This window comes from Drosophila miranda, chromosome 4 (genome assembly GCF_003369915.1).
Source record: "Drosophila miranda strain MSH22 chromosome 4, D.miranda_PacBio2.1, whole genome shotgun sequence".
Classification (NCBI taxonomy): Eukaryota; Metazoa; Arthropoda; class Insecta; order Diptera; family Drosophilidae; genus Drosophila; species Drosophila miranda.
Window position 1 is genome coordinate 5,926,627 of NC_046677.1, and position 23,437 is coordinate 5,950,063.

Consider the following 23,437-nt stretch of genomic DNA (forward strand, 5'->3'; position numbering starts at 1 on the left):
TATCTTAATCTTTCTCATAAAAAACAAACCCTAATATATATATACATACATTTTATATACTAAGCATACTAAATAAAAACACTAAAAATACTAAAACTACTTCAGAAATGTATGGATATAATCTGATGGAACCAATTGCTGTTTTCCAATATTTATATAAATAAAATATATGTACGTTCCCAAATATTAAAAAACCTTATAATATAGGCTGCAAATCTTAAGAGGCACCATCAAGTAAAGTGATCTCGAAAAGCCCCATACCAAAAAGCCATACAAAAAAACATTTCTTCGGTTTCATCATCGTCATTTGTTTCGAATATCATTAATTTTGTAAGTTTAAACATGGTCAATTCTTAAAAATTAAACTTAAAAGAGAGTTTACACATTTTATAGACTTTATAGACTTAATATTTAAAGACACTGGCATGGAATTCATATTCAATCGAGAGCATAAAATAAATTATTCATTATACTTAAATATCAAATATCATTTTTGTTTTGCTTTTTATTATAACTCACGGTTCTCACGGTTCTCACGGTCCCTCGTGTATGTATGTATGGGTGTATCTGTGTGCGTGTGTGTGCGTGAGGCAGGATTCTCTCTTATCACAAATGAACATCACTAAAAACGTGCTTATCCTTGAAATTTGTTTGCATCAACGCGATCTGCCTCTTAAAAATTGATTTTTTTTAACTTAAACATTTAAAATAATTTAATTAAAGTTAGATTTTAAATTTAGCGAATGTTTTTCTTGTTTAGGATTTAAAATTATGTGATCTTGTCAATTAATTGATTTTGTTTTTTCGTTTTGTTTTGTTTTTAAATTAAGAAATTATCACAAATTGTTTTGTAGCATTTTTTGTCATCAAGTGGTTTAGTTTTTGTTGTTTTTTTATCGATCTAAAGTCAAGAATTGTTGAAGCCCTATAAAAAATAAATGGTTTGTCCAATGGCATCACCAGTGATCCATGTCACGTATACGCTCCACGGGAGGATTACTGCCAGGGAAACAGGCGGCAAAGAATTAGTTGGAGATTAGACTTTAGAGAGAGACTAGACTTACGGCAACATTCGGGCGAGGGCATGCTTGTGCAGCGGCGATATTTGCACCGCTGCCGAGCCCATACTCGATCCCGAGTCCTGGGACATGGTGCGTTGCATGTGGTGCATAGGATGTTGCACCACTGGGCCGCCCACAAACTGCAGCTGCTGCTGATGGTGATGCTGGTGCTGGTGCTGGTGCTGGTGCGAGTGCGACTGATGCTGCGGATGCTGCTGCTGCAGCGGATGCTGGTGCTGGTGCTGCTGATGCGGCGGCGGCATCTGCTGCGATCGTCTGAAGGGATAGCGCCATGGACTCTTGGGCACATCCGACTGGAAGCCCTTGTTCTCGACGCCGCCGCTACCGCTGCCACCGCCCCCGCCGGCGCTGTTGGAGACTCCCGCGGGACTGTCGCGTCGCGGCGCCGTCACGTGCTGCATGTCGCGGGCCTTGGAGCTCAGGCGCCGCAGTATGCGAGAGCCCAGACCTGGAGGGTCCTCCAGGCTGCGACTGTTGCGCGGCTTGCGGTAACGCACATCGCTGGACTCCTCCAGGATGACATGACGATCATAGGGAGTGCCGTAGTACACCTCCAGCACCGTGGAGAAGGTATGCGGCCACACCAGGTCAATGATGGAGATCAGCACGCCCGCTATGAAGCACAGGATCCCTGAAAAGAGCAACAGAAATGAGTATCTAGAAGGGTCTCTAAAATTCCTTGATATTCCACTCACCCGCTACCAGGACCAACCAGTAGCACCATCCAAAATGAAACTCCAGGCGTCCGCCCTCCAAATAAATGCACAACGGCCGCTTGGGCAACAGACAATGATATCCCACGGTGGTGCAGACGAGCAGGGCCCCCGTGAGGGCCTTCATGTACGCCCCATACCGGGGCACGGCAATCAGCAGGAGGTTCATCAGCAGCCACGAGGCCAGCGATGACCACAGCATTATGCTGGCAAAATATCCCGCCGCCCTGTACTGTCCGCCCCACGAGAAGCCCTCGCGTCCCAGGCTAAAATACTCGGCCACCGTGAGAATGGGAAACGGCAGGCCCCGCTGCAGGGCATGCCTATAGTTGGCGCTCATATCGGTGGCTCCCTCCCACATGAAGCGTTCGTTGTAGTCGATATCCGGCGGTGTATAGTTCCCAATGGGTATGGCTGTGGAACGGGAAAAAAAAAAACATAGTTAGACTCTCATTAAAACACCACTCCACCTCGAACACCCTCGACAGCCTCTTGACAATCACAAAATGGGCCTGTAAATCAAGTCAGAACCCAAAACAAAAACCTCTAGACACCTTCAAAATGCACTCGAATCGTGAATGCAACCTTCAGTGCAATTACAGACACTGCAACACTGCAACTAAATGATAATTTCCTGTTGCCACCGGAAGTGTTTTGGCTGCCACCAGGCGTATGCGTAATGCCGCACATTCATTGTCAATGGCTTTTGAGCTCCTCAAGTGAACGGCTTGGCGGCTCAAAAGTGCAACAACAACTGCAACATTCGCATAATCAATTTGCAACAAATACAATTCTCCTTTTTTGCTGTTTGCATATTTTGTTAACATTCGTCAACAATTTTTCCGGTTTACAGCGCACGCGCTTTTGGCCCGTTTTGCATTCAGTTTATTCTATTTTTTTATTCGCTATTTTGCGAGCGCGTTTCTCAACAAGTTTTTGAAAGAGTAACAGAGAGAGAGAGACTACTAAATAAATGAATAAAAAAATATTTGCATAATTTATAGACAACTTTGCGCACCTCTCGAGCGGCCAAACAACTTCAAAGCCCCAAAGTGATTCCGCATTCGGTTCAACGAAAATAAATACAGTATTTGTTCGAGCAAAGAAGCATTTGATACCCTTGCAGATATAGTCCAACGATTTTGGTACAATATCCGATTAGCCTGTGAAAAAATAGAGACATGAATCCGCAGGCTGTTGAGTTTTTGTTGGTTTTTGTTCAGAAACAAAGGTGTGTGTTTTTCATACAAAGAGTTTTTTGAAACGTTTGTTCCACTCGCAGCTAAGCCACACTGGTAGAGGTGCTGATAGAACGAGAGGGGTATATAACCATACCTGGAAACTTTTCCTCTTTATTCTAGCTTTGAAAACAATTACTGCAAAGCCACGCTGGAAGAGAAAAATTTGAGAAAGAGTGGGGTAGAGCGCAAGGCGCAGATGGAATCACAAAGGCAAGCTTTTTTTTCTTCATTCTGGCTATATAAACGATCTGCTAAGCCACACTGGAGGAGAAAATTAGAGAAAATCAGAGATAGAGCGCAAGGCGGATATGGAACCGTGAACGCAAACCTTTTTTCTTCATTATGGCTAAAAAAAACGATCTGCTAAGCCACACTGGAAGAGTAAATGAGTGAACTACGAATGCAACCTTTTCTGCTTATAAAAAGATTACTGCTAAGCCTCACTGGAAGAGAAAGAGAGATAGAGCGCAAGGTGGATATGGAACTATGAACTAGGAACCATAAAAACAATTACTTCTAAGCCACACTGGAAGAGATGGAACTCAGATGGAACCGCAAAAGCAAGCTTTTTTACTTTATTCTGGCTATAAAAACGATCCGCTAAGCCACACTGCAAGAGAAAATGAGAGAGAAAGATAGAAAGAGCGCAAGGCTTCATTCTGGCTACAATAACCTATTAACCGTAGACTCTCAAGTCCCCAAAATATCTCTGCATTGTAAACCCAACCCCAAATTTATAATAAACCCACCGTCTTTAAAGAGTATCTCCACAATCATATGTACAAAAGACATGCCTTACTCTCAAGATCTAGAACTCTAGATGACGCATTATATATAGCCATAAAAGTATAAATCTGACTAATGGATACTTTTGGGCGTATCTTTTTTATGAATGGAAGAGAAACCTAAGGCTGAAACTTTACTTTTGTTTCCTTTCGCCGCAAAACAATAAAAGGAACAGAATGCAAATTTACAAAATCAAACCCACTCTCTGCCACAGAACTATTTGTGTGTTTAATGGCTAAAAGCATTTTAAGCATTTATGCATAAATCATTAATCTTTTATTTCGCAGTTAAAAGGGGGGTCTTCATCGGCAGCCGGACTTTAAATGATATATGGATTTGCCGGATCGTGGGGCTGCTGCTGCTGCTACTCACGTTTGCCACAGTGTCTGGCAAACACAAAAAAAGAGTGACAAAATACGCAAAGAAATAAGAGAAGCTGAAAAGCTCAACAACGAGTGGCACACGAGAGTAGACAAGAGGAGAGGTATTTTTAATTAAAAGCCCGAGATATTCATTTTCGAAAGTCAATAAAAGAATGATGGAAAAAAACCCAAGAGGAAGAATTATAATGGGAATCGTTTTCGAATATGAATTGATTGGAGAATGAAATGGAGAATCAAGCATTATTAGATAAAAAGATAAACAGAATCAACTATTAGAAAATGATTTCAAGAATTAGCTATTGAAGGAAAAGGTATATGGAATTATTTATTCAATAAAAGTACACAGAATCAACTATTACCCTATAACTAGTAATGGAATTATAGATGGTAGTTCATTTTTTTATTGAATAGGAATATAGAATAGGAAAATAGGATTTATTTATATGTAGAAAAGGAAGACGTTACAGGAATATCGGAACACTTCAACCTAATGGAATGGTTCTACTTCGTGGGACATCCTATTACCGATATTTTTCCACAATTAGCTTAAGGTTTTACTAATTTTAATACAACATAAACCAAAGCTTAAAATGTGCATAGCTTGTACTTCGATTCCTGGATGACTAAACGAAGATCCTTATTGTGTTTCGAGAACACTAAGAAAAGCTCCATCTTTTTATTCATGGGAAAGAAAAGCTCTTTTGTTGATTCTTTTTTCTTTTAAAATTTTAGTATTTTTCATGAACATATTTGAAAATTAATGGGTATTAAATTTTTATCTACAGGCTACGATATTTCTAGGGCTACATTTTAACTAAATTTAAGCTTAATTTGATTCCAAGAATCCCACATTATCTTTTGAAACATAAACTATTTTTTACATAATTTTCCATTACTTATGATTCACAAAATTCCTAGATTTTATCCTTATATCTGATAAACTAGTTTAACTTAAAGTAAGAGAAATTTTACTCTAGACACCCTAGAATATCCTCCAACCCTACTCCTAAAACCAATTACACCAAAGCCCCATATGACATTTTTGTCTACATTTTTCTCTGTCCACTAGTTCCGTGTTCACATTTCATTTAAACCTAATAATAAATACCATAATATCATAATTATAATTCCCATAAAATACCATTTTTGAGACACCCCTACCAACCTCTTAGTGGGCTTTAAAACGATGACTTATATAGGAAATTCCCACGCTCAGTGCTACCTCAAAAAGCAACAAGACCTCTCCTCCAATCCGACTCCGAATGACTCATGCCAGAGGGCGAGGAGAGAGACGTCAAAGCCGGCAAAGCGGTACAAATTTATGCCCAAACATCGAAAAACGCCCACCAGTTCGAACGAGCTTACAAATTACAAACTTAACGCCAAGAAAATATTAAAAAGCAACAAAAAAAACAAATACCAGACATTGTAAAAAAAAAAGAATTACATAAATCGTCAAAAAGTTGTCATATAATATATGCTCTGGGGCTTGGCCTTCGACTTGGGGCAAGGTTTTCCATCGTACGAGTATGTCGCTCTGGCCTACGTTTTCTTGTCTTTTTTTGTTGTTGTTGTGTTTTTTTTTTTTTCGATTTTTCCCGATCACGAAATTGGCAAACGCAAAACAAAGTCAAGTCTACGCACTGTCTACGCATTTTGTAGATCGATTGTAAAGTCATTAAACTGACAATCGTTATGATTTCCCAGTTGGTGGCACAGACACAGACAGACTCGTTTTGGATGTGGAAACTGTGTTGGTTGGGCTGCAACGCGTTGCAACCGGTTCAATTTGGTAATTGTGCGGAGCTCTACTTGATGCCAATGTGGATGTGGTTTATGGCCGAATCGATTAAGATCTGACATTCAGTCGGAAATTAAAAAGGGGAAGTAAAAGTAGGGGATACTCATAAAAAAAAAATCAAATAAAGATTAATCATTAAATGGTAGATTTTATTTACTATTGGGGAAAATTGAGGGATAGGAAATGGTGTCTTGGGTGTAGAAAAATGGGTTAGGTTTTACTTAAAAGAAGGCAGATTAGTGCGGGGTACACTTTACAGAAATTTAAATAGATTTTGGATTATGATGGATTTTAGAATGTGCTGACACGGAGAACGTGCTCCAGAGAGAATAGAGACCTTGGCAGATCAGAGGTATTTTCTGGTGTTTTTTATTAGAATAAAATTTAAATTTTATTGGACCAAAAAAAATATTTTATTTTTTTGTATTATTTATTTATTTATTTTAATTTTTCATTCGATTTCCTATTTATTTTTTATTATTATTTTATTTTTTTAATATTATTTATTTATTATGCATTTTTTGAATTATTTTTCATTCAACATAATTTGTATCAGTGATATTATTTTATAATCAAAAATACAATCCCAATTACATATAATAAAATTAAAAAATTATTTTTCATTAGACCTACTATTTTTTTTAAATTATTATTTTATTTTATCTTATGAATTTTTGTACTATTTTTTATAATATTACGCATTTTTTTAATTTTGTATTATTATACCCGATACTCAAAATGAGTATTGGGGTATATTAGATTTGTGGTAAAAGTGGATGTGTGTAACGTCCAGAAGGAATCGTTTCCGACCCCATAAAGTATATATATTCTTGATCAGCATCAATAGCCGAGTCGATTGAGCCATGTCTGTCTGTCCGTCTGTCCGTCTGTCCGTCCGTCCGTCTGTCCGTCCCCTTCAGCGCCTAGTGCTCAAAGACTATAAGAGCTAGAGCAACGATGTTTTGGATCCAGAATTCTGTGATATGTCACTGCTACAAAAATATTTCAAAACTTCGCCCCGCCCACTTCAGCCCCCACAAAGAACGAAAATCTGTGGCATCCACATTTTTAAAGATACGATAAAATTAACAACGCAGAATCGTAGAGGATGACTATATGTTCAAGAGTGTAAAATCTCAACCAGATCGTATAATTATTATAGCCAGAATCAAGAAAACAATTTCATTCTTTCTCGCTCTGTCTCTCTCTAACACACAGGTTTCATGGTCGGCTTTGCCAATTGCAAAATATGAGTTCAAGGATCTCAGAACCTATAAGAGCCAGAGCAACCAAATTTGGTATCCACACTCCTGTGATATCGGACCTTGACCGTTTCGTGTCCAAATTTCGCCACACCCCCTTCCGCCCCCGCAAAGGACGAAAATCTAGGGCATCCACAAATCTCAGAGACTATTAAGGCTAGAGTAACCAAATTTGGTGTCCGCACTTCTGTTAGATCTCACTATAAAACGTATATCTCAGAATTTCGCCCCACCCCCTTCCGCCCCCACAAAGGACGAAAATCTGTTGCATCCACAATATTGCAGATTCGAGAAAACTAAAAACGCAGAATCATAGATAATGACCATATCTATCAGACTGCTGAATCTGGATCAGATCGGATCATTTGTATACCCAAAAGGAACAAATCAATTTGCAGTGGCTACGCAGCGCCCGACGTCACGCTCAGACTGATTTTCTGTCTCTCTCGCACGCACTCTTTATCGTGTCGTTTAATATTAGCGGCGTCTGCCGCAGGAGAGCCGTACTGACTAAGTATCGGGTATAAATGTAGAGTTGCGGTGTCCGCAGCAACTCACAACGTTCCCCCTCGTTTTTTTATTCGATTTCTAAGGAATATTTTCTATAATATTCTATTGAAGAGTGTTCCAGGATTTTCAAAAGATCTTTTCAACGACGCAAAAATAAAGTTTATATGTTTTTTCACAGAAAATCTGAGAAAATAATCGAACAAAAACTTATATTAAAAGTACAATTAATGGGAAATACTATTTGTTTTTTAAGTTTGCTACAAAATAGAGTACTCTTGAATATTCGATTTATTAATTTGAAACAAAAGGGCACAAAGTTTTTTTGATATTTTTCCCTTTTCTTACAAAGCATTCCTCCATTTCTATAGATCTTAGATCTAAATTCGTTTTCGCAAAAGGTGTTCCTATTTTGTAAATATTTAAAAAAATATAAACAGCCATTAACCACTCGAATCATTAATATTGTTAATAAATTTTACATGACGGGACCCGCTTTCGGCAACCCCTAAGGCCCACTTCCGCAAACTTCCGTCAAATGAATCTTTATTTCCATTATTAAATGTAAGAACCCCTTCCACCCCCCACACAACACAAAAAATTACCATATACCCATACGAAAATTAATGTTTTCCTACTTGATACTTGAGCCGGATGACGACGCCGATGGATGTGGATGCGTATGCTGATGGTAGCTCGCGCTTAAGTACAGCCAACAACAACAACAACAACAAAGACAAATAAATTTAAACATTTTTATGCCTTTTCATAATTTTAAGTGATGATTATGCTGATTTTTTGTGTTTACTTTGGGGCTGCAGAGAGAGAGAGAGAGAGAGGAGAAGAGTGGAGCCCGGGAGTGGATGAACGGGTTAAAAAACAATTTGGCAAAAAAAAAAAAACCTAAATTAATCATGACTCTACAATAGACAAAGAGGCACACGACACACGACAATACATCGGACACAAAGAGCAACAGAGAGACAATGAAAACGTTGCTTCTATTTTTTTTTCCTTTTTCTAAATTGTACGGATATACACCTCATCAGTGGTTACCCCCCTTCTGTGCCCCTTCTGCCACATGATTGTATGTGTCTGTGAATGTTAGAAACAAATGTGAGTACGTTCCATTTCTGTCATGAGTTTTTTGGTCATCACTCGAGTGAGTGCGCCGCCAGATGTCCATCTCCATTAGGAAATGAAACGTAAAAAAAAATTGCAAATAGAATGGATTTATTTTATAAATAGAAAACGCTGCTTACACATGTGGGAGGCGGGTAAGCGGACAAGTGGGCAGGTGTCCAAAATTAGGCAAAGATGTGGACAGCCGCAGGAGTCCGCAGGTGACACAAAAAAGGGTCATTAGCTTTTAATTGAAAAATCAATGAGGAGTACTAAAGGCCTAAGGGCTTTGAAATCGAACAAAAAAAACACCTGTGTGCACGTTTTTGTCGAGGCAAATTTTTTACGGGTAAAAAATTTTGAGAGTAAGACTTACAAATAATTAAAGGGAGAAGAAGGTTTCCATTCTACTGCTTTGCTTAATTAATTGTAATATTAATCGTTGTTGTCGAGGCACATTTTTTACGGGTAAAATATTATAAGACTACTTATAAAAAAAATAGCCTAAAAACAAAGACTTTAAATAAATTAAAAGGAGACGAAGGCCTCGATGCAACCGATTCGCTTATTTAATTATAATATTATTTTCTTATGTATTTTACTTAATTTTAATAATACAAAATATTAATAATATTTAAATAACAATTTTTGGAGTACGGTTTTATTTTTTTTATAAAGTAAACAGCGCTTATTCACAGGAATAATAATAATTTTATTTTATTTTAATAATACAAACAAAAAAATAATAATAATTAAATTTTGGAGTACGGATTAATTTTTTTATAGAGGAAAAAATTGTCTTATTCAAAGGCATTGTTCAAAATATTCGAATTCCAATTATAAATCGTAGACAATCTAGAATTCCGGAAATTTTGGTTGAAAAAGTCTCAAAGGCAAAGTATTATGGCACTAATTCTTTGAAAATTCAGGTATAAAATTGTTAATTTCCCAAAAAATAAGTATCTTTAGACCTTAAAACCTTGATATAGCATATCTTTTCTAGCCCCTCAGATTTATAGCACTACTCTTCGTACTTAGAATACTCTATATTCAACCTTAGCATCTCAAAACTCTTTAAATACCTGTACAGAAACCTCTATAGAAAATAATTTGGCAATTAAAAACTAACTAAAAACTAAATAGTATATCTCAATGAGTTCCATTCATTTGAGTGAGTCAGATACTTAGAAGGGAAGGCTGCAGGCCGAAGAACCATCGACAACAGCTGGCGTTGCAACACTTGAGTTCCTTGCACTTCAAAATGCAACTACAACTACAACAAAATAAAAAGGCAGCCGCCAACAAAGTGTCTAAATGCCGCAGTTAATCGAGCATAGTATAAAAAAAAACACACCCACAAGAGACCTTAAAGACAGAGGAAACAGACAATGAATGCCACAAGACCGCAAGCAAACTGCAACCCAAATTGGAAGTGGAATTGGAAGTGGAAGTGCAACAAAAGTCTCATGAATGAGATATCATTAAGACCGCAGATTGGCCCAAAAATCCAAACAAAAAGCCGACTTTTTATTCATACGGTAATCATCATTATAAAATGATCATTCACCAAAAAGATTTTTGACATTTGCCTGACTTTGATTTGGCAATGGAAAATGCTTCAATTACAAATTGAAAATCATACAACAACCAAAAAAAAACGACTCCGTAACGAGTGCAACAATTAAGTTGTCAGAGTGCCCCATAGAGAGCCTCCTCTAAGACACACTCCAACGATTGACATGCGCAATTATCATATTCAAAATCGCACCAAAAACGGAAAAAACAGAGAAAAAAAATACAGTTTCTAAAACTAGAAACATTTTGTGGAGCAGCTGCTGTCAACTTGAGGCAACGTTTGCCCTTTTACTAAAACACAAAACCAGAAATCCAACGCCCACTCTACCCTCCATTCATCCATCTAACAGGCAACAAAAATAATAGATAGAAATAACAATAGAGAGAACGGGAAGGAGTGGAGAAACACGTGAAACACTTTTTGGCAAACGTCATTCCGGTTGGGGTTCCGTTATTTGGGGTGGGGTGGGGTTGGGAGGGCGTCAAATGCTACCGAAAGAGCATTAGCCATGGCAGAGGGTGTGCGGTTTTTGGAGGGAAAACATAGAGATACTCCACAAAAACTGTATTAGTCAAAAACCAATATGGACACCGACATAATGCCCTCCCCGCCGTCATAGAGTCAGAGGTTGAAGGAGGGGTCAATCCAAGGGGTAAATATCGACACATCTACTGGTTTTGGCTTTGTTTTAGTGTACATCTATTTGTACTCTTGTTGTTTTTGAGTGTAGATATATTTTTACCCCACTTTTGCTTTGTTTTAGTGTACATCTATCTTTCCCTTACACTTATGCTGTTCTAATTGTCCGAATGGTGTCCGAAAACCCGTAAGAGTTTATAGGCAATAATCGGATTAAGAATTTATTGCTAGGAATAGATTTAGACAGAGATATAGTACGAATACGGATTATTCTAAGAGATAGGAAATATTTGTGGGAAGTTTCCTGTGGGAAAACCACCTTTAAAAGTCGTATGGTCCCAAAAAAACCCAGAAAAACCTTTAAAAAACCTTCTACAAAACCACTTCCTGGTGTAGCAATCCTAAACCTAAAGAAAATGACCTGCTGCCTTCCCTCCAAAGGGCATCTACCATAATATTTAATCTCCATATTTGGCAAACAAAAAATGATTGTTATGGTGCCACACAACAGACAACTGCTGCCCCGCCGTCACTCGAAACATTTGCTCACATTTTGTGGGAGTGATGGGGGTGATGGGGGGGCCAGGAGTATTGTATGGATTATTCGTGCTTGAGTTGACTTGAAACTGGCATTCCAATTGATTCAGCTGAGGTCTAAGGTAGCCCCCCAACAAACACACAAAAGCATTTCACCTTTTCGATGAGCAAAGTGAGTGAAATCTGAACAAACAAAACAGATATATATATATATATATATATAGGGGGGATATACACATGTATAGACATAGAGGCCTGTATGGCAAGCGATTTTGCTATTTGGAATCGAATATTTCCGCAGGTGTCGAGCAGAGCGCGAGTCGAGTGGCATTTCAATTTGTTGCTGTTGCTGCCCCAGCTGCCCCTCTCTACTGCCACTATTGTTGCCAAGAATCGTGACATGCAACTTGACTTGGCACTTGGCAGGAGCCAACAAACAAAGCAGCAGCAGCGGCGGCATCGGCATCAACCGCAGCACTTACTGACGTCACCGCCCACCCATCGCCCTCATTTGAGCCACGGAAAATACAAAAAATTCAGGGGAATATAAATATCAGCCACAACAGTTTTGGGAAATCAATTAGCCAGAAGCCTAACCTCTAGTCAAACCCTAAACCGCAGCAGCAACTGCTACCCGGATTGAAAATTAAAGCGTTTTAATTAAAATTTATATACACAAAAGTCAAGTAAAGTATAATGAATATTTAAATAATTTTGCAACACAAAGAAGGACCAGCAATATTTTTGAAAGTAATTATTGATATCTGAGCATTTTTATGTATTTTTAAAAAAATATATCAAAAAATGAGAATTGTACCTCTAAAAAAAACGTTTTGATTAGTTTTTAAAAGCTTAAAAAATATTCTGTAGTTTCAGGAATGATTCAAGGCAATGTCTACATAACTGCAAGCCAGTTTCTATTCCAATAATCACTACAGATCGGTCAAAGTATATATTTTTAGTAGAAAATAATTTTTTTATTTTAATGACACCAAGAAAATAATAGAAATTTTAGTTTTAAATATTTAAACACGACCTATCTTCTTGATAAATCAAAATTAAATCGCTTTAACAATCAATCTGTAAGAGTATTCCCGTGTCGACTTTACCCACTTTTCTTTCATGATTTTCGAGATGAACGATAAAAATCTTGTATGAAAATTGCTCAATTGTTTTCGAACTCCGTTTCGTTCGCTGATGACGTTCGTTTTTTATCTACTCTTTGGGGGATCGACTCAAAAAGATGGGGGCGTGGAGATTGGGAAGTCTGTGGAGGCACGACACAGAGCCCCCAAGACGAGGGAATTATTTTGCTTAATGAATTGAAAACTCTTTTCGTTCATACTCGTACATAAACCGATGAATACAAATGCCATTCAATCAACGAATCATTGCTGGAAGGGGCGTCTGAGTAAAAACATTATTCACATTCGATCATTAATGAAAACCAAATAAATGGTCAACATTTTTCTCCTTTTTAAAGGGGCACTAATTTCTGAGAAAGACTCTTTTTTTTATATAATCGAATGGGGTATTTCTTTTTGTTGCTGGCGGCAGCAATTATTAATTTAATGATGCTTGTGATTCATTTTTCGGTTTGCATTATAGACAATTTAAAAGGTTTATTAGCAATTAAATAGACATTTTTTTGAATAGTATTTAATTGGAAAGCAAATCATTAGAGAAGCTCTATACATATTTATATATAGAATATACATATATAAAAATAGGTACGAACCCAAAAGAAACGAAAAAAGAATTTAAGAATAAAATCAAAACTTTGGGCCATAAATAAATCAATTTTTGTACTTTTGGACTTGAATTTTGTGCCGATTTAGAATATTTGTAATGAAAACTATTTTGTTATATTATAATTAATTTACAGGAATAATTATAAACCATATTTAGGTGTCTTTTGATGTAAGGAACTCAATTAGAAGATTTTTATGTGATATAGGGATTATATAATGTCTCTTTTATCCTCCATATCGTATAAAAATTGAACCCAAATGTACTTGGAATGGTCACAATGTTTCCATTGATTGCATTTCTCTAGAACTTAACCAATTTATAAGCTTTACCACTACATATCCCATTAAAAACCAGTTCTTTGACGAACAAGAACCCACCCCAAGCTCCACTTTAGTAGACCTCCTTGAAATTATTCAAAAATGTATTCTTGGGCTAATAAATGTACTTGGGATTCATCAATCGCAAAGGACCTTAACCATTTCTAATCTCTAGATCAACAGATCAACAAGTGATTTCCAATACATATGTATGTATACCCTTTCAAACATCTAATTTAGCGATCAAGGATAATCCTACCATGTCACCTCATTATACAAACCACAAAATCGATCTCAAAGTTTACCCTACAATCTCATGCCCAATCGTTAAACGTTAGCCCTAAGTAAATTTAACCAAAAAAGACTCAAATACAAATACAAACACAAAACACAAATAGAAGCGAAGCGAAGCTCTGCCAATCTTTTGGGGGCCCTGCACAAGAAATAATCAAATATGACAACCCATTCACCCATTCACCCGATGAATACAACGAATACGAGTACGAGTACTCCTCGCGGCTACGTACTTGGGAAGCCCCTGATTGAAAGATTGGCAAACTTACCCGTCAGCGTTACATTGACATGCATGAGGCCAATGTGGGTGCCGATCCGAGCTGGTAGCTTCTCGCGTGAGAAGGCTTTGTACGGTGCAATGATGGTTGCATGTGCCACATGCCATGCGGATCCCAAACGAGTGACTGTTGTTGTTGTTTTTTTTTTTGTTTTTGGTGGTGCGATAAAGATGTGTGAAAAGATTGAGCATATGCAAATCAGGTATTATATTCATATTCATATATCAATTGAAGGCCACACATCTGGTACTCACTCAGTATGACTAGACCCACAAAAAGCGACAGAGTGACTGTCGAGAATGTTGTGAATTTCTGTAAGCATAAACATAATAATTCGTTATACAATGTATAGGAAGAATCTAAGGAAAATAATCGTATTCAATTTTAATTCATTTAATTTAAATTAATTATTAATTAATTCCTAAAAACATCCCATAAGCGAAAGAATGCATTCCCAATTCTTATGAACTTTTTTTGTGTATTTAGTAGTTAGCAGAGAGAAAATGTCAACCTCTTCCTTTCTTCGTCTCGAATTCGAGTACGAACCAAATATTGAATATTCCGCTCATCCGAAAGTGCTGATTGGGGCTATGGACAAAGAATGGCACTATTGTCATGCGCTCAAATTTAAGAATGAATCAAGAACATCAATGGTACATCCAATTAAGAGGGATATTTCCGGGGTTCAACTGCTATTGGAGGAGTATTCTATCCTGATTTCTGCCGGGTATTAATATGATTTTTCATCTAAATAATGTTGCAAGTCATACGATAAACCTAAGGTATTCAAGTAATCATGGACATTGTGGTGATCACGAGTGAATAGAGGAGAAAAGTGACTCGGTTTCATCGAAAACATCAGGTTTTAAAAATCTAGCATAACCTAACCTCAAGTTAGATCGAAAATAGTTTAATATTTTTGGAAAAAATGCAAGGAGAAGAACCAGTAAAAAGGTTTTTTGAGAGGCACATTATACCATTTGCATACAGAAAATCCGCTGTTTTTTCCATTCACATGTAAACGCTTAAAACTCCCAGTGCAGACACCAATATTCTCGACTGTGAATGTACCGCTAATGGAACAGTGCTAGAAGGATTGCCAAACTTTAATTAAGCAAACAATTGGTATTCGATTGCCACGCCAAAAGACAAGAAAAGGGCGCGCCTTTACGAAAACGGGTTTACACAAGTCTCTCTCTCTATACAAAAGTATACATCGTTTTTATTCAAGATTTATCTGACATCTATTTGGAAACGTGCCGTCGATTACAGACACTGCCACAATTCAATTAGACAGACCACAGACCCACAGACCGAAGACCAGCCGGCAACAGCAGCAGCAGCAGCGTGAGAAAACGTATCGGATCGGACGTTCAGTTCTCAAGTAGCGGCTACAATCCGCATGTCAATTAATATTCGATATGGTAATATATACCACACTTCGACGGCTGCGTCTATACGCTACACGGATAATGAAATGTACTTTATGTATTTCATTTACGATGATTGTACGACTTTTATGAGCACTATTTTAGATCTAATTTGATGCCAGGGGACTGGTTCAGGAAACTTGAATTACACGCAAATGTTGGGCTGTTAATTTTTTATATCTAAAAAATATATATATAATCAAAATAAATGTCCAATGGTTGTAAATCTCTTGGGATTATTGAAGTAATTAAATTAATTAATTTCTTATGGTGCTTTTTTTATAAATAAGAAAAAAGAACTAGTTCTTCAGAACGCATGTGTCTTTTCGCTCATGGAACATTTTTCAGAGAATCACCGTGATTGGTTAACATTCAAATTATACATTAAACCCAAAAAATTTAATTTCAAATTCAAACAAAATTTAATTTAGTCGAAAAAAGATTCCATTTTAAGTTAAATTTTCATGAACTGGTATTTAAAACACATAAATTACGAACTGGTTAAATGAATAAATCGAAATGAAGATCATTTGAGGTTAATTTAAAAATACGATTATTCCTGTAGCCCACTGGCCCACTCACCTGCTTTCGTACACCCGGAAATATGACCAAAAATGCCACATAGAATGTGGCAAATAGAACCGATACTGCCACAATGGAGACATCACCGGTGACGGGTGTTCGGTTGGAGAATGAATATAGCGTTGGTCCCCCATCGTCTCGAAAAGCGTCGAACCAGCCTTTCATGCTGGTTGAGGCTTATGGCTGTGATGTTTGAGGGGAATCTGTATGTGGGAAAAAAATCAATAAATTAATAAAAAAAAAAAATATGTAAGCAAAAAAACCCAAAATTAAAGCGATGGATGGATGTATGGATGTATATTTTGAGAGAGCACTTAATTAATGAGATTTGCATTGCAAAATCATGCAAAAAGACCGCTCTCATCGCATCTTGCAGATACCATATATCTGCAATTCGTGACTAAGCTTTTAGGTAGCGAATACTTCAAACCTCAAGTGACAGGCAGCTCAATGCAAAAATTAGTTTGGTAAATAGAGAGAAAAAATATGCAAATCAATTTATACGTACATTATACCATTCCGTGGGGGGTATCTCTACCCGGAAATGTAAAAGATACCAAGCAAAAATAGGAAAAGATTTTCTGGCATTCCTTGAAACAAAGGAATTTAAATTCAAAGCCTCAACAAAATGTTTGTTTCGAAAAGCCACAAAGATTGAGCGAACCAGAAATGAGACCTAGAACCGGATTCCAGCGACAAACAAATTAACAATAAAACGCGACTTCAACGAAAATCTTCAGATGCGATGAACAATTAAGAGACTGACCGGCGAGAAACCATCATCGACATCAGCTGCTGACTGGCTGCCTGACTGGCGGACTTCTGCCTCCTCTGAGGAGTGAATGACGTCGGCAAAAGCCACTATAATTAAGTGTCGAATGAAATTGAATGATAATATGTGTGTTTTGGTGGCGAATTTATAAATACCCTAGGACCAACATTACGGGGGGAACTACCAATAAGATGCTAATGAGGTTGTCTAGAGGTTGAACTTGAGGCCAAAAGATCTACGACGGAGGAGACGAGGTGAGGTTTTTAAATGAAGACTCAATGGAAATTAAAGACTCAAAATAAATATTATTTGAACGATTAACTGAATCTAAATATCGTTCCAAAGTATAAGGAAATTCTTTACAGAAACATGGAACCTCAAATTTTATATCAAGGAAGAGCATGTTATAATGGCTAAGATTATGTTTGATTTTAAAACTAATTTTAAATTGTATCTCATAGCTCAATAGAAATTTAAAGCGAAATTTTAAGAGTATATGTTAGTGGCAAGTATATTTCTACATATAAGTTTCTATTAAAAATTTTGCAGATGAAAATATGATCAAAATAAATATACAAAATATTTTATAGAAATTAATATGTAAAAATATCCCTGCCGTTAACACGTTTTAAGAAGAAACACTTATAAAAAATGCAATACTTTTCAGTAAAAAATTTCGCATCTCAGAAAGACATTCAGGATCCATTCCATGATCTCAAGACATCCCGATTCGTCATTGCCATGATCTCATATCCATCAACTCATCAGCTTTGTTGCAAAAACCAAACAAATGAAATTTAAAAACCCATTATACCCTTTAAATTTTTGTTCGACTGGGAAGACAGAGGCAAAGGCAAAGGCTAGCGGTTAAGAGCATTGCTCATACGCATAACTTGTTACGTGGACAGAGGCACGCGGATGTAAGTTTCGATCGATATCTCAACATTCAGTTGGTTTTCCCCAGCACACAGCACAGCACGGCACGAGTTCTGGCATGTGAAAGTCCGTACAGATGGAGGCCCCTGAGGGGTAGAACGAGAATCGAATCGAGTGCTACCTTTGGGCTATAGATTTAGCAAGTTCCGCAATGATGCTTAGAAATTCGTTCTTCATTAACATTTAATTTATTTATTGTTCAATCTCCATCCATCCATCAATGTTTTATTTTTTTTTTTAAAGTTCACTTACCAAACTTGTCAAGCAGAAACCGGCATACAAAATAATTGGTTTTTTATTTTTAGCTTTTTTATTTCGATAGGATTTGTTTTTTTTGTTTAATCCAATTTTGATGTCCGATTCCAAAATATATAATATATCCTCGTTTTATCTAAATAATCGTACAAATTTGCATTTATGATTAATGAAGACGATAATGGGAGACTGGCATCAATTTTTGCACACACACACACACATTTTTGCAGTTAATTTATTAATTAAATTTTTTGTTGAAAATAAATTCTTGTTTTCACAGCTTTATACACAAAAATTTTCATAAATTTAAAAGGCTTGTATTTAATCGTGTTTTTTGCACTTGTTTTAGGGATTCAGGGACTTGTTTTAGGCATTTTAATTAATCTTTTGTTTGAGGTTATTTATTTATCATGTAATTTCTGTATAATTTATACATAATCTTGTTAAGAGAATTATATTGCAGTAAATATTGGCTTTAAATTGAATTGAATTTTTTTTCAAAAAGGATTTAATTATTTGTTTTGTTTAAAAAAACCACAAAAATATTTGTTCTTGGCATAAATCTAAATCTATTTTCCATAAATTTCCTTAATTTCAAAGAATAATTTCGTTTGGATTTATATTCGATTTATTTTCGTAACATTTTTTTTCTGGCAATTCTTTAAATGACAGAAAAATGTTTTTCTTGGAAAATGCATTTTACTGTCTGCTTCTGAGGGGGGAGTATAGTGGGGGGTGCACCCCCATTGAGTTGGATGTTATTTGTTGTAGTTTTAGTTTTTTGCTGTTTGTTGCACGTTGCAATGAACCGGTTTAACTAGTCAACAGAGCCGCCACCACCGCCAGACGTTGCACATAAATTGCATTTTATTTTTAAAAACCCGGTAATAAATTGTTTCATTTATAATTAGAATTTTTCGCCAGGCTGACAGCAGCAGCAACAAAAAAAAGGCCAACAAAATAAATGGAAAAACTAACAAGGTGCGAAAATGTGGGGGGTGAGCTTTTTAAGCCTTTGTTTTTGCTGCTGCTGGTTGACCTTCGCATTTTTGTGGCAGGAGCTGGTGCCGCTTTTGATTCGACGCGCTTTATTAGCACAATTTTACAACAAAAGCAACACGAAAAGGAAAGCCAGTGCAGGTGGTCGAAGCTCTTGATACACTTTCCAGTCGATCTTTCATGTGAATACTGTATGCTTAAATCTTTCGATGCTAATCAAAATTTGGCAGATTTATAAAGAAAAGCATTAAAGTACAGATTTCTTTTATTAAAGTGTGATTATATCTTAGAAAACCTAAGGAGTTCCCTCTGTATGTCACAAACATCTGCATTAAATCAAGACACTCTCCTGCAAAGCGTACAACAATGCGCGGACAACAATGCAGCCACTGGCGCTGCCGCAGTTGCAGTCGCAGTCGATGTTTTTCTGCCGCTATTTTGCGGCCGCTGCTTTGCGGTCGACGCTGGACTTGGCACCAAAACGTAAAGCTCAACGCATTGGCAGCGTCTCTCTTGCATGTGGAAATCGGCAAGCATATTACGCTATTACGTTACAGGCACTAAAACAGCAACAACAATGGCACAAACACAACAATGAAAACAGAGACATTACAGTTACAAAATGAAACTGAAACGAAGTGGGAGAGGCATAGGCAGAGCAGCGGAGAAAAAAACAAGCAGCCAACGCACACACAAAAGGCGATAACGGACAGTGGAGCGCAAAGATTTTTTGCTTGGATTATTAAATTTATGCTTTATGTTTTTTATCACAAATTGAAAATATAAATATTCGTTACGAAAATCATTGAAAGCTTCCTTGGTCAAATATTTGCTGCTATCATTTCATTTAAAAGTCCCATTGTACACTGACGTCTGCGCAGCACACACTAATTTTTGTACTCTCACTCTCACTCGCTCTCTTTCTCTGCCAGCTGCTGTCTATCCATCGAGGATAATCTTTGATTTTTAAGATTTCAAACACAATTAATATTCACTTTATAACATGCCGTCTTTCTTGTCTCTTTCCAATTACACATGGTTCTCATTTAGCTTAAAATTCCCACTGCATCTTGTGATCATCGCCGCTTCGACTATCACGTGCTCTCTTTCTTTCGAAGCTACTGTCTGTTTCCGACAACGAAATACAGTGGATCGAATAGTTCATGATTTCGAGAAATCAATTTTATACTTTTAGTTTACTATTTCATGCACGTTCTGTTCACTATTCTATTATACATTCTTTAAGCGTTTAATTTAACCGTCCAAGGCTAGTAGGAATGCCCGCAAAAGAAGTGGCGTCAGTGCAGCACTAGGATGCAGCCCACTTTGCGATGGTCGCGGATTTAAAAAGTCTTTATCACTGTGGGACACATTAATTCGCAAGCATGTGTTCATTCTAACTACAGAAATCGCTCCCATTTCATTTATTCACCCCACTGTCCACTATACCAGCAACAACAGCCTCGCAAAGCAAGTGGCGTCACCGCAGCTTCCAACTGCAGCTCACTCTCACTCTCTTTAGCATCGTTTCTTTTTTTTGCTCTCTCTCTCTATCTCGTGGCCACTGTCTGTCTCCATTATGTCTCTCAGAGACTGCCGCCTGACTGCAGCTGTGTGTGTTTTTTTTTCTTTTATTATTTTCAAGTCCAACGAAAGTGAAATTGCTGCCGCTCCCCTTTCCGTTGGCTTGGCTCTCTTCTCTTTGCCCAGCTTTGCCAGTTCGCCTGTTCGGCCCCCTCCCTCTGCCGGTTGTTGAGGAAATGAAGCAAACATGAAATTGACATAATCAACACGCAGCTGTACCTGGTACAGGTGCGGGGATTGAGGGGTGGTCGGGGTTGCCTCTGCAAATGTCTTTAAAAACTCCTCTGTCGACGTCTCTGCCTGCGTTACAGGTTTTTGTGTCGCCTTGTTGCTTTTGCTTTCGTCGGTTGTTGCTTTTGTTTTTGCGGTTGCTTTTGGTGTAGTTTTTGTTGTGTGTTCAATGAGCGCTGGTGCGTGTAAATATGTAAGAGTCGCCTTCAACCGGCTTTTTCGTGCAATTTTTTTGCGTTTCTGTTTTGATACCCCGGCAGAAGAAAGGGTATTATGGTTTTGCCCAGAATTAGGGATCGAATATAAGGAAGTGTGTATATTTTGGTGTATAATCTAATTATTTCTTTTCTGATTTTTCTGCTATTTCCTATCAATTCTGAATCATTCTAAAATTATATCATAAAGTACATACTCCGGCAGTATCGAGCAACCTACAGGGTACCAAGCACTTCGGTTAGCTTTCTTTTGTGTGTCAGTTTATAGTTTTTTGAGTTTTTATTTTTGCGCTGGTCAGTTTGGCGTGCTGTCAGTCAGTTATATACGCGAATGCGAACAAGTTGAATCATCTACCATATAGGAAATGGAACTGCAGATGAAGTAATCTTACAGTGTCTGCCCTGCCTCCTGCCGCCGCCTGACGACGTGGAAATTACACAGTCAAAACGCATCACCAGCCGAAATCAACCTGATGCACACACGCATAAACACCCATAGAGACACTAAAGGGCAAAGCAAACGATAAAACACCGCCAGACACAGGCGCCCAACGGGGGAATAAAAAGAAGAAGAAGAAGGCAAAGACAAACAAAAGCAAGTGTTGAGTAAGAGAGGGGCGGACAAAAGACAACGGGAAAAATGTGCATCAAAAATGAACAACAACACAACGTGCACGTTTTTTTGTACTCCCTCAGAGAGAGAGAGAGAGCGAGAGGGAGAGGCTACCATATGCGGCAGATCTTATAAGTTTTTGGGGGCGTTCTTTGTGTGTGTTTAAGTTTTATTTTTAGATTTTCATGTTTTTTTTAGCGCTTTTTTGACGAGCTTCTGACACTTTTTCGGTGGATTATATATTAATAATTTATGGAACTATTGTTCACGGATTTTTCTTTAATATTTTTAGAAATATGTGATGCAATAAATAGTTGGTTTTTATTAACTTGAGTTGAATAGTTAAATTCTTCGATTCTTTTATTTAGCACACAAGAGATTTATTGTAGATTTTGAATTAAAGACCAACGCTCTTTTAATTTTTATGTATTTTTATAAATTACTCAACCACTTTTTAATTACAGTTTAATTTACTTGAATTCATTGCATATTATTTCGCACATGTTTTTATATAAAAACCAAAATTGCAACAGTTTCTGTGGCTTCACTTATTTAATTAACTTTTTACGATTATGGCCGAAATTTGCTCAATTTTTGGTTTTATTTGTTTTAATTATTTTTTAAGATACCCGCAAATTGGATTGGATTTTTGGTGCTTGTTTGCTTTATGTGTTTTTATTATTATTATTTATGCAGAAAAAACCACAAAGCATAAAACTAGATGAAAGATTTTTTCCAGAAAAGATTTTTACCGTTATAATACTGTTTTCAAATTATAACAAATTAGAATTGAGCGCGGCTTTTGCGGTTGTTTTTTTTTTAGCAAACTTTTTGTCGGTTTTTGGTTATTTTCTTTTCTACCACCATGCGTTTTGCATGGCATAACCACACACCAAACCACACACGAAACAAAAGCAAACAACTAAAAAACACAATTCCGTTTCGTATCTGTTGGTGGCTTTTGCTTTTGCTTGAATCGATTCGATCGTCGTCTGCGCCTGCGCAACGTTCGCGTCTCCGTCTTACGTTTTCTTTTTCAGCGTCCGCTTCGAGCGTATGTCTTCGGAAGACTGAGTAAGCTTTGGCGCTCGGCGCCCAACAAAATACAGTAAGAGAGCGATCGGAAAACGTGTGAGGGAGAGCGAAAGCTTTTGGGGGCCAGAGCTTTGCCTGTTGCTAATTGCCGGCTAAGTGAGTGTGAATTTATGGAGCACTCAGAAGATCAGGCGGGAGAGCACAGAAAACAACAACAACAACAAAATTAAAACCTGACCGGGAACTTGAGGCCCCACGACAGCTACAGGGCTATATTCCTGATCAGGGACCTTGTCCGACTATACTTTGGCATACTTTCGAAAACGAAACTGAAACTGATTCCGAAACTGGTTCACTTTGGGGATGACCTCACACAATGTTAATACATTAAAAAATTAAAAAAATTTAATCAGCAAGTCAAGAATATCGAAACACCTGTCACCGTAAAAACCAAAGCAAAGCAAAACTAAAAAATAATTAAAAAATACAAATCCA

General features: G+C 37.2%; 1 protein-coding gene across 2 annotated transcripts; it reads right to left on the minus strand.

The window, feature by feature from the left end:
* Positions 1-289: 289 nt before the first annotated feature.
* Positions 290-22,982, minus strand: LOC108162487 (dual oxidase maturation factor 1). 2 transcript variants are annotated; one of them, XM_033393797.1, is made up of 8 exons: positions 22,934-22,982; positions 18,263-18,401; positions 16,303-16,505; positions 14,545-14,602; positions 14,282-14,416; positions 1,778-2,209; positions 1,065-1,713; positions 290-999 (listed from the first exon to the last, which is right to left on the minus strand). In XM_033393797.1, exons 3-8 carry the CDS (start codon positions 16,465-16,467, stop codon positions 957-959), a joined length of 1,482 nt encoding a protein of 493 aa, XP_033249688.1. In that variant the 5' UTR covers positions 16,468-16,505; positions 18,263-18,401; positions 22,934-22,982; the 3' UTR covers positions 290-956. The 2 variants fall into 2 exon arrangements, with proteins under 2 accessions (XP_033249688.1, XP_017152728.1); XM_017297239.2 differs by having other exon boundaries at positions 22,660-22,977.
* Between the last annotated feature and the right edge of the window lie 455 nt (positions 22,983-23,437).

Bases quoted from the DNA above. Each gene is read 5' to 3' on its own strand.
- LOC108162487 (XM_033393797.1), bottom strand. From the start codon at position 16,467: ATGAAAGGCTGGTTCGACGCTTTTCGAGACGATGGGGGACCAACGCTA. The intron at 14,417-14,544 runs GTGAGTACCAGA...CAACAACAACAG, and splicing joins TGTGGGTCTAGTCATACTGA to TCACTCGTTTGGGATCCGCA. The intron at 1,714-1,777 runs GTGAGTGGAATA...TGCTCTTTTCAG, and splicing joins CTGGTTGGTCCTGGTAGCGG to GGATCCTGTGCTTCATAGCG.